The sequence below is a fragment of the Lampetra fluviatilis genome, chromosome 46 (genome assembly GCF_964198595.1).
Source record: "Lampetra fluviatilis chromosome 46, kcLamFluv1.1, whole genome shotgun sequence".
NCBI classification, from domain to species: domain Eukaryota; kingdom Metazoa; phylum Chordata; class Hyperoartia; order Petromyzontiformes; family Petromyzontidae; genus Lampetra; species Lampetra fluviatilis.
The window spans coordinates 1,505,555-1,523,434 of NC_136320.1; the positions used below are offsets into that span (position 1 = coordinate 1,505,555).

Here is a 17,880-nt window from a genome sequence, read left to right on the forward strand (position 1 = left end):
CGGCGTGGTGGGTGGTGAAACCTCGCTCGCGGATTTAAAGGTTTAAACTTTATACTTTACAAGTTTTACACGTAGTACGACTTTCGCGACCAATATTATTCACAATAAAGGTTTTTGGGTTAGTATAAACGTGCCGTAACCCTCCACCACTCGAAACCCAGTAAGGTTTGTCACGTAAACCAAAGTTCATCTGTGTGTCTGTGTGTGTCTCTCTGTGTGTCTCTGTGTTGTTTCTCTCTGCTTATGTGTCTGTCTGTGTGTCTCCGTGTCTGTGTCTTGCCTCTCTCTCAAATGTCACGCTTAACTTCTAATTGAGCAATCTTTGGAAGAACGTAATCAACCAGGCTATGCGTCAATTGTGTGTTGACCGACTCTCCGTGTTGCATTGCATTACATTTCAAAATTTTACTAATTTTTGTTTTGTTAAGTTTAGTTTCTCTCTCTGTGTGTGTCTCTGTGTTGTCCCTCTTAGTAATTCCTGCAGTTACGAAAGCTCCAAATTTCTAATTGACATGCTAATTTCTCTACCCCCCCCCCTCTCTCTCTGCCCCCCTCTCTATTTAAGGCCTCGACACAGAGGCGTTGTTTCTCTGTGTGTCTATGTTGTGTGTCTCTCTTTGTGTGTCTCTGTGTTGTTTATCTCTGCTTATGTGTCTGTGTGTCTCCGTGTCTGTGTCTTGTCTCTCTCTCAAATGTCACACTTAACTTCTAATTGAGCAATCTTTGGATGAACGTAATCAACCAGGCTATGCGTTAATTGTGTGTTGACCGACGCTCTGTGTTGCATTGCATTACATTTACAAAATTCACTAAGTTTATTTTCTCTCATTCATTCGTACCTAATCATGATTGCTTGTGTTGCAATCGAAACGTCGTATTCTATTATTTAATTTATTTTCTTTCTACGTGACTTTACCAAAAGAACCAAAAAGTAATTGGTTACTAGTATAGTGTATAGTGTGTGGTGTAGTGTATAGTGTAGTATACTACTTCAGCCCACTGGTGTGTTGGAGAGTAAAACATCGTGTGGATTTACTCTCCAACACACCGGTGGACTGAAGTAGTATATAGTACTAGCTTTTTCCCCGTCCAAGGATGGGTGTATTGCAGTAAATCTGAAACTTGCAAGAGAAAAGCAGACCACAACGTGATATTCATTGCATCCATTCGTGTGCAATTTGTAAGGGCGCGGTGACACAGACTGATTTCATTGAAAGGTTATAATCTCTTGTTCATCATGACGTCCTTTTTACTTCGATGTCTCAACAGCGTTACGTGAGGGTTCTGCCTTTGTAGTGAGGGTTGTAAGTTGACGATGAGGAGGGGGGAGGAGTCGCCTCGGCCCCCCATGTGGAGTGACATCAGCTGCTAATTATGAATGGGGGGGGGGGGTGTCCATTTGGAGGACGTCACCTGTTAATGATTATTAATGAGGGGGGCTGTTCAATGTGGAGTGACGTCACCCGCTCATGATTATTAATGAGGGGGGGGGTTCTCCATGCGGAGTGACGTCACCCGCTCATGATTATTAATGAAGGGGGTGGTCCATGTGGAGGACGTAACCTGTTCATGATTATTAATGAGGGAGGCTGGTCGACGTGGAGTGACGTCACGAGCGCTGCACACAGACATTCTTGGCTCATTATAGTCGGTAATAATAGGGGAGGTGTCCATTTGGAGGACGTCACCTGCTCATGATTATTAATGAAGGGGGGAGTCCATATTGAGTGATGTCACCCGCTCATGATTATTAATGAAGGGGGTGGTCCATGTGGAGGACGTAACCTGTTAATGATTATTAATGAGGGGGGCTGGTCGACGTGGAGTGACGTCTCGCGCGTTACACACAGACATTCTTTGGTAAATATAGTCATAAATATACGTTTTTATTTGAAGGTCACACGCAGTGTTATAGACGAATATGTTTAAGTTTGTTTATGTTAACTGTGCTTGTGAACCGTTGCCAACATAGCAGCATTACCCAAATGCTTGGTTTACTCTTTAATATAATTAATTACTGAACGACGTCTTTAGAGCGCTGCAGAAAGTCTTTAAAACGTCATGAACCTGTTCACCATGTGTTGGAGACACATTCCGGGACGCGCCGTCTTTGGGTGTAGCTTACAAGATAATATAAACCTTATATTCCCGTAACTTTTATTGCAGTATAATTGCAGTAAAATATAAAAGCAATAAACACGCAGTGGTATGTTCAGATACAGTATTCTCGGAAAGTTCATTGTTCGTGTTGGCGTCTTTAAATACGAGTCGTGTTTAAGCTTTTAACCCTGTATTGCATTTAAATATAGAATGCGAAGGGTCTAATTTGTAATATAGCGGTGTATGTATACATATGAAATGAGCGACTTCCGCGACACGTACTTCTTTTTTATTACTCACACTGGGCACAAAACAGGCCACCACTTGTTATTCCTCACACTGAGTATAACTCTAGGTATTAACACCTCTACTGGCTACACACACAGTCGATCACTCGACGTGGTCCCCTCACCCTCACTCGGCCACGCCGCTGGCTGGCGACGTGACGATGACCGTGATAGAAACCACGCAGGAGATCTTCCACGTGGCCGGACGACGGAGAGAGATGTCGGCGAGCAGCGACGCACCCAGGACCCCACACACGAGCCCCGAGCCCTGGTTCCACCTCCCCCTTATATTTCCCCAGGCGTCGCTAGGCCCCGCCTCCGGCCATGCCATCTCGTGGAATCTTCGAGCAGGTTCCCGGAGTATCTCGGCTAACCCCACCTGTTACCCTTGCCCCAGATACACCTCTTTCTCCGATTGGTTGGTACTTAACCATGCCCCTACCCGTGAATCCCTTTCCGGCCAGCAGGTGTCACCTGTCATTGCACATGTACAACGGCTCTTTTTTGTCAATTCACTGCTGTATTAGGGCCTCCACACAGCGCGCGGGGGTTGTTTGACCATACTTTATGCTGGTCAGTGCAGGATTGAAGGCAGGGAGTATAGACGCGGGAGGATAGAAGCAAAGTACTTTACAACAGTGATTTTACTTCTGTATTGCCCCTCTGCTGCATTTTCGCCAGCAGGATCATGAGCAAGCAATTTGCACCAGCTTTACCTGTAGAGTAACACTGTACATTGTGTGTGTATATATACAGTAGTATTGCAATGTTTACAATTGTTAACCTGGGAAAGCTACACTCAGTCTCAAGGTTCTTTTTTTAAAAGGGTACTGCCAAGTTTTCGAAGTAGTGGTAACTTTTAAGCATTGGAATGTTTGGCCAACACCGTTTACATTGTTTGGGTTTTTTTTTGTAGCTGTGGGAGGAAACTCGAGAACCCAGAGGAAAGCCAGAGAGAACATAAAAACTCCACGCAGAAAGATACCCAGGTCGGGAATTGAAACCATATTCTTCTTGCTTAGATGCAAAAGTGTTTTTCCAACTTTGCCATTCTGCCACGATAAAATTACTCGTTGAAATACTGGTAATAACGCATGTGCTTTGTTGTGTCACGTTGTTAGACTGTGTATCGGCGGGCACAACCATGATCCAACGGGGGCTGCCGGGCGGGCGTGGATGGCCCGGAGCGGATCTGAGTGATGCTTCGTTTTCTGACGAGAGCACAGGTCTCCCCTTCAGGACTACAAGGTGACATCGACGCGTCCAGATGAACTACAACCTCGCCGGGTTGGCAGTGTGAAATTGGGTGTGACTTTCTAACAATACAACAATATTTGGTTTTAGAAAACAGTTCTGTTGAAATTGAATGAAATGCAGAGACATGTGTGTACAGCCTTTGTATCAATATACGTCTGGATGAGGGTCCCCCCCGAAACCGTGTGGGTCCATGAGGGTTCTTTCACCATATTTCTTCAGGTCAACAAGTGCAGGTTGGTGAAGGTGAGGAGCATCGGTGTTTTATAGTATGGGACACCGATAGGTTTTGGTGCACCGCTGAAAACACAGTCCTGTGAGAGATGTGTACGTCAAGATCATTTAAAGAGGTTTTTTTTTCGTTAGGCGAGGGAACCCAGGGTGCGACAGGGTAGAGAAGAAATGAAGTTGATGGTGTGATAAAGGTGCATATGATCAGTTTTTAGAGTGACAGTCCCAGGTAGAGTAAAAGAGGAAGGTTTTGAACCTATACTTAAAGCATCAATATTGTCAGCCATAGGCATCCACAGCTGGGTGAAGGACTTGAATAGGGGAAGTGAATTAGGTGTGGTTTGATTTACCGGTACAGGCGATGTTTCCGAGCGGACTGTCAAAGCAAATGGAAACAAAAGGTTGAAGAGTTCACAGTGAAGGCTGGTATCACATTGAGATCGATAGCATAACACTTGGATTAGAGAGCAGGTTGGATACATAATTTTGCTAGTTAAGAATTCTTCGTGAGGTTTGGGCAGGACATGTCACCTGACAGTATCATGGCCAACGGTTAAGACTAATGATGGGAGTGGTAGCCAACGGAGGGAACGTGTCCGAGCATATGCCCACTGTGGAAATGGAGCAATGAAATCGGCTTGTGTGTAGCTTCTAGTGTGGATTGTTACATCGAAGGCCCATGGTGATGACTGGGGAAGGCATTCACCAATGGATAGACCATGGCTAATGATGATGATGAAATAGGATACTTTTCAGCAGTTAATTCGAAATGTGAAGAAGGCATTGGATAAAGGTCTCAGCAGCAGCAGCAGATGAGGCAATTAAGTTTATTCTGGACACGTCGCTTGTTTGTGGAGGAGCAGGTTGGCGGCAGAGCGAGGTGTGCCGGGACCCAGGGGGAGTGTGGGGAGTGGGCTGGGCATGGTGGGGCCCATGTTTACGCCTCAGTGGGGCCCAAGTCCACTCCCTGGCCATGCCTCACCCACGGCGACTCGCTTCCTCAGGAAAAAGCCTCAGGTGACGCAGCAAGTGCATTTGTACGGCTCTGGTGTATACGTAGAAGAATAGGTTTTACCCTTTTTGGCAATAAAAAAAACAGGTGTTAAAATGCTAAAACACTAATCGGAAACCTTTTTGCAAGGAATCATGTCTGCATGATCCTTGTGGTGAACATGCAAACAAAAACATGCTCTGGTAGTATATGCATTGTCTTTGAAACTGATTGGTCCACACCAGAGACAGCTTTCTTTAGAGCCTCCTCTCAAACAGTGAACACTATATGTGGTTAATGCGGACATGATTCCTTGCAAAAAGGTTTCTGTTTGGTGTTTTAACATCTTAACACCTGTTTTTTTATTGCCAGAAATGGTAAAACCTATTCTTATATTTTGATACTGGCAAGGGAGGTTCCATGATGCAGGTGTGTATGGTTTGCAGATACTGTACTACAGATTCACACTACTATACAATCACATGCCTCATTTTGACCAAGTGAGCATAAAACTCACACCACTAAAGAGACGCTGTAAATTCAGAAGCTTCACATTGCCGTAGAGTGTGCAGATTAACACAACCGCAGATGTTATAGATTGACATCGCTTTAACTTAGACTGGATTCACACCACAATAATAGATGCGATAGATTCGCACAGTGACACTCTAAATGCACCTCATGTGCAAAAAATAATACATTTATGAATTTAGTGATGATCCTTAATCAAAGGAATGAATTGTTACGTAATCAGCTATGATCGATAATCTACCCACTGCTGGCAGAAGTGCCTCCTCTAGAGAGGCCATCTAATGGGTATTTGGCCTATTTTTCCGTGCTTGCCAAATGCCGTGGAAAGGTGGGAGCACCCAGACTTTACCCCACCAAATGCAACCTGCCAATCAACTACCTGTGTTGCATCTAACTACTGGGTGAAGAGATGCAGGGTTTGGTGAGTGGGAGTTCGAATCGATCCAGCAACCTCTATTGCAAGTCGATTGTGCTAACCATTACGTCACGGCAGCCCCCCTTCTCTTCTCATTTCAAAGAAAGGATAAACATGTTATGTTCATGGCTAGACATTTCTGTATGCGGTTTCCAGCAATGCAAAAAAATCCTATTCGAGCAACTCTAATAGAAACATGCAAACACACCCAAGAAAGGATGCATACTTTAGGAAGGATCCATATGCTCTCATTCTAACACACGTGCCATAATCGCCCGAGTACTTGGTATAACATAAAAAAAAATAAACACTAATTTTAAAAAAGTAAGCGTCATATCGAGTAACAATCCCTTCGTGCCCCTTGTGCTTCAGACGGACATCCATGTGGGCGCCAGCGTGGCCAGGACGTCCGCGTCGTCGGCAGCGGCGCTGCAGCGCCTGTCTCAGTTCGAGGAGAAGCTGAAGGCGCGGGTGACGGGGCCCACGGCGGTGCCGGGCGGGCGACACCAGCCCTCGGCCTCCTTTTCGCCGGGGGCAGCACCCTCCACCGTGGAGCGCTCCGTGAGCATGCCGGGCGACGAACTCAGCGGCGATGGCAGCCGATTCCTCAAAAAGAAGAAGACGACGATGATGATGACATCTACGCCGGCAGAATCATTGGAGGATACAGGTGCCTCAATGAATATCGAATCGACTCTCGATCACCTGAGTAATGGGCGTAGAGGGGTGACCCAAATAAAACTAAAACAGAGGTATGCAGAACACATACACAGTAAAATCTTGGATTGCGAGTAACTTGGTCTGCGAGTGTTTTGCAAGACGAGCAAATTTTTTAAATAAATACTAATTTGATAAACGAGCGAGGTCTTGCAATACGAGTAGCACGTGTATACGCTTTGTCTGCCGAGCGTCACGTGATCACAACTGATATACACGTTTCCGGAACGAATTATGCTCGCAATCAAAGGTTTTACTGTATATAAAAACTAGGTTATACAAATGTATCTATTGGTTACCTACATAGGTAATTAACAAAGCATATACATTATAATTTTATTGTGTAAAGGCCCATAGACTTACACATAAAGACCCTTATACTTTTGTAGAAACCAGAGATTCACATGGACACCCATAGACTTGCATAGAGATTCATAGACTTCGTAGCCCTGACTATGACTGCTTCTCTCTAAAATATAATCATTCCCACTGTTTCTATCCAGTGCTCTTGAAATGTGGTCGCATTCAAGTGCTATAAAACAAAAAAAATCCAAATTGTACTGTTTTTGCAATTGTATTGCATCGTGTTTGCAGATCCTCCAAGGCCCTCTGCGTCGGCTGCCCCTCGCGAGGATGCATCGCGCACCCGTGACGCAGCCCGGACGGGCGGTTCTGGGGCGAGGACTCGGACGCCTGTGGGGGCTGTGGACAGCGACGAGGAGGAGATGCGGCGGCTCCTGGGCAGTTCGTTTGAGAGCCACGACTCTGAGCGGAAGCACACGCGGAGCCCGCAGACTCCCACCAACCGCAACCGGGTACGAGCACTTAAAAACTCATCTTCTCGGTTCTTTCGGTAAAGTCACGTAGAAGGGAAGTAATAAAATAATAAAAATAAAACATAATAAAATAATTCTCACGACGTTTCGGCCACAACGCAAGCAGCCGTCCTCAGGTGAAGAACAGGTCTGTCGGGGAGACAGCGTCTTTCAGACACTGTCTCCCCGACAGACCTGGTCTTCAGACGCTGTCTCCCCGACAGACCTGGTTTTCACCTGAGGACGGCTGCTTGCGTTGTGGCCGAAACGTCGTGAGAATTATTTTATTATGTTTTATTTTTATTATTTTATTACTTCCCTTCTACGTGACTTTACCGAAAGAACCAAGAAGATGAATCCTTACAGTCACGAAAGCTTTAAATCGAGACACTTAAAAACTATTAAAAAAGTATTATTTTTTTCCAGGTAAGGTCAACTGAGCTGTACACCTCTTTTCAGAAATGACCTGGTCACTAATGATGGCTCAACGAAGTGGCTCATCGCGTAGAAATTATATAGGAGCCAAATACAATACTCTTAACGCATGTTTCTAAATATGGTGGGAAAAACTAGAGGACCCGGAGAAAAATCCACGTGACCCCAGGGAGAACATGCCAACTTCAAATATATACCAGGCGAGGAAGTTAACATCTCACCACCATGGCGTCCCTTGAGGAGGGCTCTTCAGATTTTATTTAACATCCTTTATTTTACAAGGAGATTAAATAAACCCATTGAGGCACATTAAACAGTGGGTTACGTCAAGAAGATCCAGATGAGAGAGCTGTCGGCAAGAGATGCAGGTTAGTGAGGTGAAAGAAAGATAAACAATAGAGACGTTGAATGTGCCGTCTGTTTTTACTCTTTTGTAAAGTAATCGGTTTCCGTGCCAACTTGTTTGCTGTCGTATGGGCACCGAGTTGCTGATCGCTGGTAAGTGAGGAACAGCTTATGCTTAATTTGGAGCTTTCGTGACTGCAGGAATTACTCTTTGGTTCTTTCGGTAAAGTCACGTATCAAGAGAAAATATTTTATTTATTATTTTCTCTTGATACGTGACTTTACTGAAAGAACCAAAGAGGAACAGCTTATGATCTAACCAGTGCACATGTAAGACAGTTGATTTATATTCGTGCAAGCTCGGTTAATCCTCAACCCGGAGAATTCTTCCACAGATAAATGACAGTTACTCGTATACATATTCTAGTCTCTCTCTGCGTAAGTAATTTATATTTTTTGTTGCTATTTTTTAGTTTTTAAAGATGCGCGAAGCGGCTTCGACGGAGCCGCCTGGCGCTAGTGCCCCTCGCCTCCCACCGTCGCCGCCGGAGACGGGCAGAGCCAAGCGATCCCCGGTCCACGAAGACCGCACCGCGAGATCACCTAGCGTGATGAGGAGAGGCGCGGTCAATCGATCGCCTTCTCCTGCGTCGATACGGAGTGAGGTGAACTCTGATGACGAGCAATTCTCGGACGCATCGGTGGCCCCGAGTCGACGGGATGACGTTTCATCGCCTTCGACCTCTGACGGTACGAGGATAGATGGTTAATTAATGGAGGCTGAGGATGGTGTGGTGGCGCAGTGGTTGGCACACTGCGCTATGAACCTGGCGATCCGAGTTCGGTTTCTAGCCATAACTAACACCAGTAGCGAGTGACATCAATCTGTCCTGGGCCACCGCTTCAAAAACTCATCACCATCCAATGTGGGGAAGTATGGTCAAACCATCTCCATGACCGGCATGGCGTGGGGAAGCCTTTACTTAGCAGTGGCTTGTCAAAGGGCTGTTTATTATGATTTGCTTTTTATTAGACCCATTGCATATCTAACGGTTATGGGTGAGAGAACACATGGTGGGGGACGATCTGTGGGTTGTGTCCTCTGGGCTTGTGATTCTCCCTGTTGGGTCTATATTATGATTCTAGATTTGAAGCTTTCGTGACTGCAAGGATTCATACTCTTAGGTTTTTTCGGTAAAGTCACGTAGGTAAAAAAATAATAATAGATTAAAATAACTAAATTAAATCACGACGTTTTGGAGGCAACACAAGTCTCCGTCTTCAGGTGGGACCGTCACAGCCAAATTTACTGGCCAAATTTACTGGCCAAATTTACTGGCTGTGATGGTCCCACCTGAAGACAGAGACTTGTGTTGCCTCCGAAACGTCGTGATTTTATTTAGTTATTTATATTTATTCTTATTTTTTTTACCTACGTGACTTTACCCAAAAAAAATCTATATTATGATATTAATCAATATTTCTGCACGGATATTCACCAGTCCTACTAATTTAAGCACTGGGCTGCCAATTTTTAAACACATACGTGATTTCCAAAGCTCCTCTCTCTGTGTATCTTTGTGATATCTGTCTGCTTATATGTCTGTCTATAGTTTTCTGGTTAGTTTTTTGTTGCTATTTCTTTCTTTTATACCTGATGATGATTGCTTGTGTTGCAATCGAAACGTCGTAGTATGCTATTATTTACTTTATTATTTTATCTTTATACGTGACTTTACCGAAAGAACCAAAGAGCTATTCATGCCACTTAATAAATGTTGCAGAAGATATGTTTTTTGACACAATATTTGTTTAGAAAATTGCTATCCTCTTAAAAGGTTTAATAATTGGCAGCCTACCACTTAAATCGGCATGATTGGTTAGTATGTGGGGTGTTGGGATAAGGATATGATTGGGCTTTGGTTAAGACTGAGGTTAGGGCTTTAGTTAGTGCTAAGGCTATTGCTGGGGATAGGGCAAATGCTCGAGCTTGCACCGGGACTGGGAAAATGTTGGAACTTGGTCTACTATTAATACATGGGTTAGAGGTGCAATTTATTACTCCGAGGCAGGTTGCTGTTAGGGGCTCACGCCACGTTTATTTAAGGGCTTACGCCAAGTTAATCAGGGCTTACGCCAGGTTGATAAGGCTTACGCCGAACCAGCACCCCCCTACACCATTGGAACCTCATTTGCCAGTAAAAAATATCATTGTTTTTTTACCCTTTTATCTGGCAACAAAACTTACACCTTTTTTACAAGGAGTCATGTTTGCATAGACCACAAAAAGCACCCCCTAGCCAATAACTCCCCAGGGGACAGGGTACTGGGATCCCTACACCCCGGCTAACTCGCCCCTCCTCCCTGCCCCGGCCCGGGACCACCCCCAACCTCGACCGGTCGGGCGGAGTAGCCTCCCCTAGCCTCGTGTGAGTATCAACGCCCTGAGTCCCCACTCCTACCCCCGACGACCCCCGGTTCCATCCCGGGTCCCCCTTTAAATACCCCCCTGGGGCATGACGTCACCATCCTCCACTGCCCGCCTGACGTCACGTCCCGCGACGCCACTCTCCCCGAGGGCGCGCGTGACATGATGTTACCCACTACACCTCTACACATGTGTAGTGGGTTCACAAGCGACAGAGACGGTGTAGTCAAGGCACACTATTTATTATAGCTTACAGGGTAACAATGGAAGGGGTAACGGCCCCTTCACACGTACTGGACTGAGATACACCCCTAGGCTATCTGCCTAACTGGTTAGAGGCGATGCTGGAAATGTGGCTGGTATCGTTGCTCGTGTTGGGCACGTGTGACATTTTGCATGTCCTGATCAGATGCCACATTCACAAGGTGGCCTGGTGGCTCAGGGTTCAGAGAGAGACTGGCCACCACTGCTGATAATCCTGGGTTCAAATCCGAATAGCCACCTGTGATTAAACCAGGTTCTCTAGTGTAGTAAGTTGATGGTCTCAGCTTGCTCACTGTTGACTTGCATAGAGACCCATATACTCACATAGACTGAGTTGTGATTAAATTGGGTTGGCAAGTGTAGGGAGTTGGTGATGTCAACCTCGTCACCAGTGACTATCATCGTTGTGTTTTTAGATTTCAAGATGAACCTGATGACCGTAGACGACCTCCTGCCTGCCATTCCTGTCAGTGATCCACCGCCAATTAAGCACGGCCACGAGAGATCCGCGCTTAGCTCCGACGTGCGACAGCCGAAGGCTCGCCACCTATCCGACAAGCCATCCGCGGGCACGACAAGAAATCTACGAACGCCCTCTCCGCGCACAAGGATGAGCAGCGAGAACGGCAGCATAGAGAAGAGCAGCGAGATCGCTACCATGTCGGAAGTGAGCGACGTGTCCGAACGGCTGGAGGTGGCCTCCATCAGAGATGGCGGCGACCACTCCTCCGCCTCGTCTTTGTCGCACGGCAGAATCGGGAGCCGCGGAGGGAAATCCTCGCGCTCCGTGAGCCCCGTCGACAGTGACAGCGCCGCCTCCAACTACTCGGAGGACTTTGAGGAAGACGACGATTCGCGTGACGCTGGCGCGAGGACACCGTCCCACTCGCGAGAGTCGTCCCCGCGCTCCCAGAGCCTGACCTCCGGAAGGAGCTCACTGCGGCCCGGGGGTAGGAGGGAATCGTCGAGGCTGCGAACGCGTGGACTGACCGATTCGGTGCGAAGAGATGTGAAGAGGCGAGGGAGGAATGCGTCAGTGCAGACTGTACCTGGCCTTAGCTATGCGTGGGTGCAAGGTGAGTGCCGTGTTTAAATGGACAGAAGCGCTATTATGCCAGTGGGAGTGGGGTGTGTGCGCATTGGTGGTGCACTCCTGTAATCCAGTGCTTTGGAGGCAAGGTTTGGAAGATAGAGATGTGGCAATAGAGCAAGTAGGTTTGTGCACCTGTGCATACATGCATGCAGACCTGCACGTGTTATACCTTATTACAGGTGTAGGGTTATTTTCTGTCTTGCACTACGGTAAGTGGTGAGTGATATCTGAACTAGTCCTGAATGCCTTCATCAATCCGCACCAACCAGCGGGGTGAAATATGGTCCCAGGATCCCTATGACCAACACAGCATCTGGAGTCCTTTATCCGGCGGTGAATTAACAAAGGGTTGTAAATACACGCCACATATTAATCAAATATTGAGTCACAGTATGAGGTATTATTATACCATAAACACATATAGAGCCTGACGTGTGAAAAGTTGCCCTGTTTTACAAAATTTGAGAGTAAAAAAAAAAAACCTCTTGTCAATCCACTGCTGAATGAAGGCTTCCCCATGCCATGTAAGTCGTGGACGTTTTTTTTATCCGTACTTCACCGTGCAGATCCGTGCAGGATGATCAAGGACAGAGCTCTCAGGACCGGTTCAGATTTAACTTTGCCACTGATGTTATCCATAGCCGGGAATTGAACTGGGGACACTGGGTTCATTGCGCAGTGTGCCAACCACTGTGCCACCGTTCCACCTTGGCATTATTACTATTATTCTACTGTAATTAAATACGTGTATGACTTAACACGTGAAATTCTTCCCTGTTTAAATTGCTCGGAACCAATTGCTGTAAAGCTGTTCTGTATTTTTGTTTTTCCTGAGCATGCTGAGCGTGCTTTTTGCTCAATGTATCCTGTTCCTGATTGCGCTTCACTGCACTGTCGAATAATTTGATGGACCTTGCGGTTCACAGATGCTGCGCTGGCAGCAGAATACGCTGGGAAATACGCGGCCCCAATGCCCATCGCCTCTCACTTCATCAGCGGGGAAACGCTGGAAGGTATGGTCAAGTACAATCAGAGCACATGGTAAAACCTCTCGAAGCCGGACTCCTATAAGGTGGAATTTGGGGCAAACCAGAATTGTGGGTAAGTCAGGAAGGCAATCTGAAAATAAAGAAAAAATACATTAGATAAAGTTTTGCTGGCTGGCTAGCTGATGTGCTGGCAGGCAAGTGTGCAGTGGTGACGTCTCCGTGCACATCTGCGTGCTCCCGTCACCCACATCCCACAGTGTTGGTCCGAAATTGTGTGTCATGCTGACTTTACACCTCCCCTCCCCCCCCCGCTTAGTGAAGTCTCCGACAAGTATTCCCTCAATCTCTCTGGCCCGTCTGTCGCTCCCTGCTGTGAAGAAGGGGGAATACATTCTGAGAAAAGGCCGTGCAGAGCAAATCCGCAGTCACGAACAGCCGTTCTGTGAGGGTATCAACTTTCAGCAATATCCCTGAGCTCTCCCTCAGGGCCCTCTCTTATCCTCCCGGTGTGGCCTTGATCCGCCTTCACCACGCCCCCCTTCTGGAACCTACTAGCAGGTTCCCCGGGCTTCCAGATGCCCCCCCCCCCCACCATGAACTTTTCCTAGATATTTTTTCCCCCGTATATATACTCTCGTCTGTTGACGTGTGTACTGCCGTATCTTGTAGTTGCACTTTGTAAACAGCAGCCAGCGCTATTGCACTACACTAGTACAGCACACCGGTGTGTTGGAGAGAAAATCCACAACATTTACAATCTTGAGTACAACGTTTCGCCAGTAATTACAACTAGCTTCATCGGGCGACAGCCAGATTTGTGGAGAAATCCTGTTTCGTTCCTTAAATAGAGGGATAGATGTGATGATGTCACTTGTGAGCCCTTCACGTGCGAAGTGGGGGGGATTAATGAATGCATCTAAATTACAATGGGTATCCATTGCCGGATGGGCACATACTAATGCACATACAAAACTCAAACGAGGAATACAATTTCTATAATTATGCAACATAAAACTTTACACGAGTACTGTACTCGCCCATGCAGGCTGGTAGTTAGAAACGCGAGTTCCAAGTTCCTCGCAGGAGCAGACAGGGTAACGATGCGACGTGCTCCCGTACCCAACAGTGGACCGCAGAGGGCTGTGTCGCTTCTCCTTGAAAAGTTTCGGTTTATCTTTCGCGTGGAAATATTGTTCAGGCAGACTGTTTCTTAATCAAAACGTTTCCGAGATTAAGGAGGGAGAAGCGAGGTTAGCCCTCTGCGGTCCATTGTTGAGTAGGTGGGGGGGGGTGTGTGCACGTGGTATTGTTTTTCCGAACTCAACGACTCCCTGTCCACGGCCAATTAGCAAGCGGGCTGCAGGGGATACACTTGGAGAGGCGCATGAGTCACTTGCGGAGTCTTGAGACAGCCCAGTGTGTGCACCGCGCCATCTTCACACTGCCCGCTCAATCCTTGCAGCTGTGAGAACCGCACCCCGTGCTTTCCGAAATTTTGGGAGTAGAAAAAAAAGGTTGCAGCTGCGAATTTGTGTAGAGCGAGCGTCGGGTGTATACGCACTTTTTATTTTCCATTTATGGTACTATTGTGAGTGCGAGTTTTTTTTGGTTTCTAGTTTTTTGGATAAGATTGACAACAACAAAATATATTTTTTAAGTATGTAATGTTATTCCACAAACCAGAACGATTGGCGCTCATATGCGTTGGGCATAGGCACGTCCGCCCCTCTTTTGTAACTTATTTATACGGTCGAAATCTCTAACATATCAAAGGCTCCATTACTGGACGGACTTGCTGGCTTTGTTAGACCCTTGCAGCTGCGTGCATGTGTGTATTTTACTTTGTTGATTGCTCCTGTGGTCCTCCTGCACACTCTGTGTTCTCGTGATGAGGTCTAGGGTTCACTTTCATCTTCTGAAATAGTGAGTAGCTACTGTTTACTCATGCTGTGGTTGCACATTTGCTTACGCCCTATTCACCGTTGAGTTTACTGTATGCAGATTCTTTACATTGAGATTGGCCAAAAGAATAGCTTCTGATGAGTGGCACAAGTTGTGCAGGATGGGGTGAGAAACTTGGGAGGTTGGTAATAGAACCTGGAAGGAAAGTAGTATGGATGTACGTATTTAGGAATGCGTATCTGTGTGTGAGTGGGAAGTGGCGGTGTAGCGGTTGGCGCACTGCACTACAAACCCGGAGGCCCGAGTTCGATTCCCGCTCACGGCCAAGACCACTGACCAATATCTGAACCGGTCCCTGGCCTCCCCTAGGTCGACTCAGCCTCAAATGAGCACCTGGTGTGATGTGTAAACATGACCACTGGGGAGACAAAGGCGGTCGGGCGTGGTCCTGGCCACCCACCCCCTCGTGTGCCATCCCGGCCTTCATAGGTGCTACTCGCTAAGAGCACTTGCCCCAACATTCTGTTAAGGCTATATGGGGGGTCTTTGTCTTTGTCGTGCACGCGGAACAGTCGTCTTGTGGTTATCACGCTGTGCTATGGAACTGGTGATCCTTATTGGATTCCCACTCATGGGACAACACCATTGACGATTATCTGAACCAGTCCTGGGCCTCCCCTAGGTCGACTGGGCCTCAAGTGAGCATGTAAACATCGCCACTAGGAAGACAAAGGTAGCTCGGCATGGTTCTGGCCACCCACCCCCTTTGTGTGCCATGCCGGCCTTCATTGGTGCTACTCTCTCACAGCACTTGCTTCAACAGTCTCAGGCTATACGGGGGGGGGATCTTTGTGTGCAATCGCAGCCCTCACCACGCACCGCCCCTCCACGCTGGCGCTCGAGGAGCTGCTGCGGGGACAGCTGGAGCTGACGCGCGAGTTCGTGTCGCGGTGCCACGGCCTGCATACCAGCCTGGTGGAGGCACTAGCCCAGGAGCGATACCCCTACACCACGCTCGCCGAGACGCGACAGGCACGCACGCACGTCCATAGCACTGCAAGTCACGGCATCCGAGGACCTCAACATTCATTCGCTCATTGGTTCACACATTTGTTCAGATATGAAGTTACTTATTCATTTGTTAGTGTTTGTTAATTCACATGCTCATTCACATTCCATCACTCATTCTTTCACTCATACATTCGCTTACTCGTACATTAATTCACTCGGTGCATTCAATTGTTCACACATTTATAATTTTTACAGAAATCCATGCATTCACTCATTCACATTCATTAATTCACTTGTCGCAGAGTATATCAAGTCAAAGTGAATTCCTGCAAAAATGAGCATTGAGGCTGTGCTCATCTCCTGTTTCATCTCCTATTTAATATTATTATTCCAGCCCCGTAGAGCCAGTGGTGAAAATTCTGCATTGCTATGATGGGGACGATTTTATCCCTAGGACAACCGCCGTTAATTTCCCCATAAAGTGGTACTCATCTTGGCGATCTTGAAGGGACGATGGGGTTGAGTCAACCCCTAACCATGATTTTAACTCGCAACCTTGTGATTGTGAGCCACTTGCTGTACCGCTGAGCCACTGATTAAGGCTAAACATTGGTTTGAGTGCCAAGGACAATTAGCACGGTTGGCGCGAAATAAGTTCAACATACATTAACTGCCACGTGTAAGAATGTGTTAACTTGACAAATATATGGATAGACTCACCCCCATCAAAGGAATCTCCACCACTGGCTCTGCGCGGCTCTAAACAGGAGGTGAGCATTGCCACAATGCTCATTCAGGCATGAAAACCAGTTTAGCCTGATCTACTATGAGAAAGTGAATTAATTTAAAGTGCAAAATTAGCGAATGTGAGTACATGCATGAATGTATGTATAAATAACATGATTTTGTGAATGAATTAATACGTTAGTGTGCATAAAGGACTGAGCAAATGATCAAAAGGGCTGTGCTACGAGTACAAAGACGACTGACTACTACACGATCTTATCTCCTCCTCCCACCCCTCTTGGCTGACATTGCAGTTTCTGGAGCGGAACCGCCGGCCGAAGTTGACGATGGAGGAGGCGCAGGAGCAGGTGTTGCGGGAAATGCGGGAGTACCATTACTTGTGAAGATCTTTTTGAAAAGGGTGCGGAGTAGAATCCCTACCCAACCATTCTGAAGGTGCTGGGTGCTAATGCTCACCCTCCCCCACCACCTATGTATGTTGAACTTCTTTCACACCGTATGTAGCCAACCGTGCTAATCGGAGGTGCAGGAGGACAACCCAAACAAACGAGGCAGTTCGAAAGAAATACGTTTTCAATCTTGATTTAAAAGTGCATAGCTCCAGTGGCTTGCTAATATCAGAAAAGTGTTCCAGACGGCCGCAGAAGTGCATCTGAAAGTGCGCGATGCAGTGACCGTCTTTGTTCAACGGCGAGCCAAAAGCCGCTGCGAGATTGACTGGAGTCCGCATGATGGTTTATCTCCTCTTTGACGAGAACAGCAAAGTATTGTGGTTCAAACTTAGACCGGGTAGGTGAACAAGAGACTTTAACCCCCCACCGCTAAAAATTCCTGTGGACAGGCTTACAGTTGGCTAAAATTTAACCGTAAATAGTATTACCAAATAATTTTTACTATTCAGGTAATATATTTCTAGTTGACTCGTGGGCCGTGGTCACATCTGCGGCATTACAAACATGCTGCCTGCTTGCACATAATTGATTCTATGCTTTTATTACCATAAAGCAACTGGCAAGTTAACACTCTGTAGGCCCCATCCCTTCCTTTATGGCTCCATTGTCTCTTCATGCTCTTTTGCGCACCGTCGCCTTTCCTTTTTAGGAACCATGCCCCTCCTTGTTTAGGCCCTGCCTATTCCTCCTGACACACAGGTGGGGCTTGTTTGGGTAATGGTGGGTGGTTGGGGAAGGTGGGGAGTGAGCGTTTACAGCAGTGGTAGTCGTGGGCGGGGACAGTAGGTAGGGGTGGGACGGCTGAAGGATGCTGACCATAATTTTTAGTGCAATAACAGATATTGCAAAGGTAATTCAATATAGTTTACGTCC

The 17,880-nt window shown here is 46.8% G+C and overlaps 1 protein-coding gene across 2 annotated transcripts; it reads left to right on the top strand.

Moving 5' to 3' along the window:
• C46H19orf44 (chromosome 46 C19orf44 homolog) lies at window positions 1-17,758 on the top strand. Of its 2 annotated transcripts, none has more exons than XM_078876876.1 (10): window positions 1-40; window positions 3,509-3,635; window positions 4,730-4,889; window positions 6,182-6,479; window positions 7,121-7,341; window positions 8,595-8,871; window positions 11,230-11,889; window positions 12,833-12,919; window positions 15,663-15,829; window positions 16,849-17,758. In XM_078876876.1, the coding sequence occupies exons 2-10, from the start codon at window positions 3,532-3,534 to the stop codon at window positions 16,936-16,938; spliced, it is 2,064 nt and encodes a 687-aa protein (XP_078733002.1). In that variant the 5' UTR covers window positions 1-40; window positions 3,509-3,531; the 3' UTR covers window positions 16,939-17,758. The 2 variants fall into 2 exon arrangements, with proteins under 2 accessions (XP_078733002.1, XP_078733003.1); XM_078876877.1 differs by having other exon boundaries at window positions 4,736-4,889.
• The last annotated feature ends 122 nt before the right edge of the window (window positions 17,759-17,880 follow it).

Excerpts from the sequence above, each read along its gene's own strand:
- C46H19orf44 (XM_078876876.1), top strand. The coding sequence starts at position 3,532 with ATGATCCAACGGGGGCTGCCGGGCGGGCGTGGATGGCCCGGAGCGGAT. Across the intron at positions 3,636-4,729 it reads CTCCCCTTCAGGACTACAAG|GAGCAGGTTGGCGGCAGAGC; the intron begins GTGACATCGACG and ends TTGTTTGTGGAG. Across the intron at positions 7,342-8,594 it reads CTCCCACCAACCGCAACCGG|TTTTTAAAGATGCGCGAAGC; the intron begins GTACGAGCACTT and ends GCTATTTTTTAG.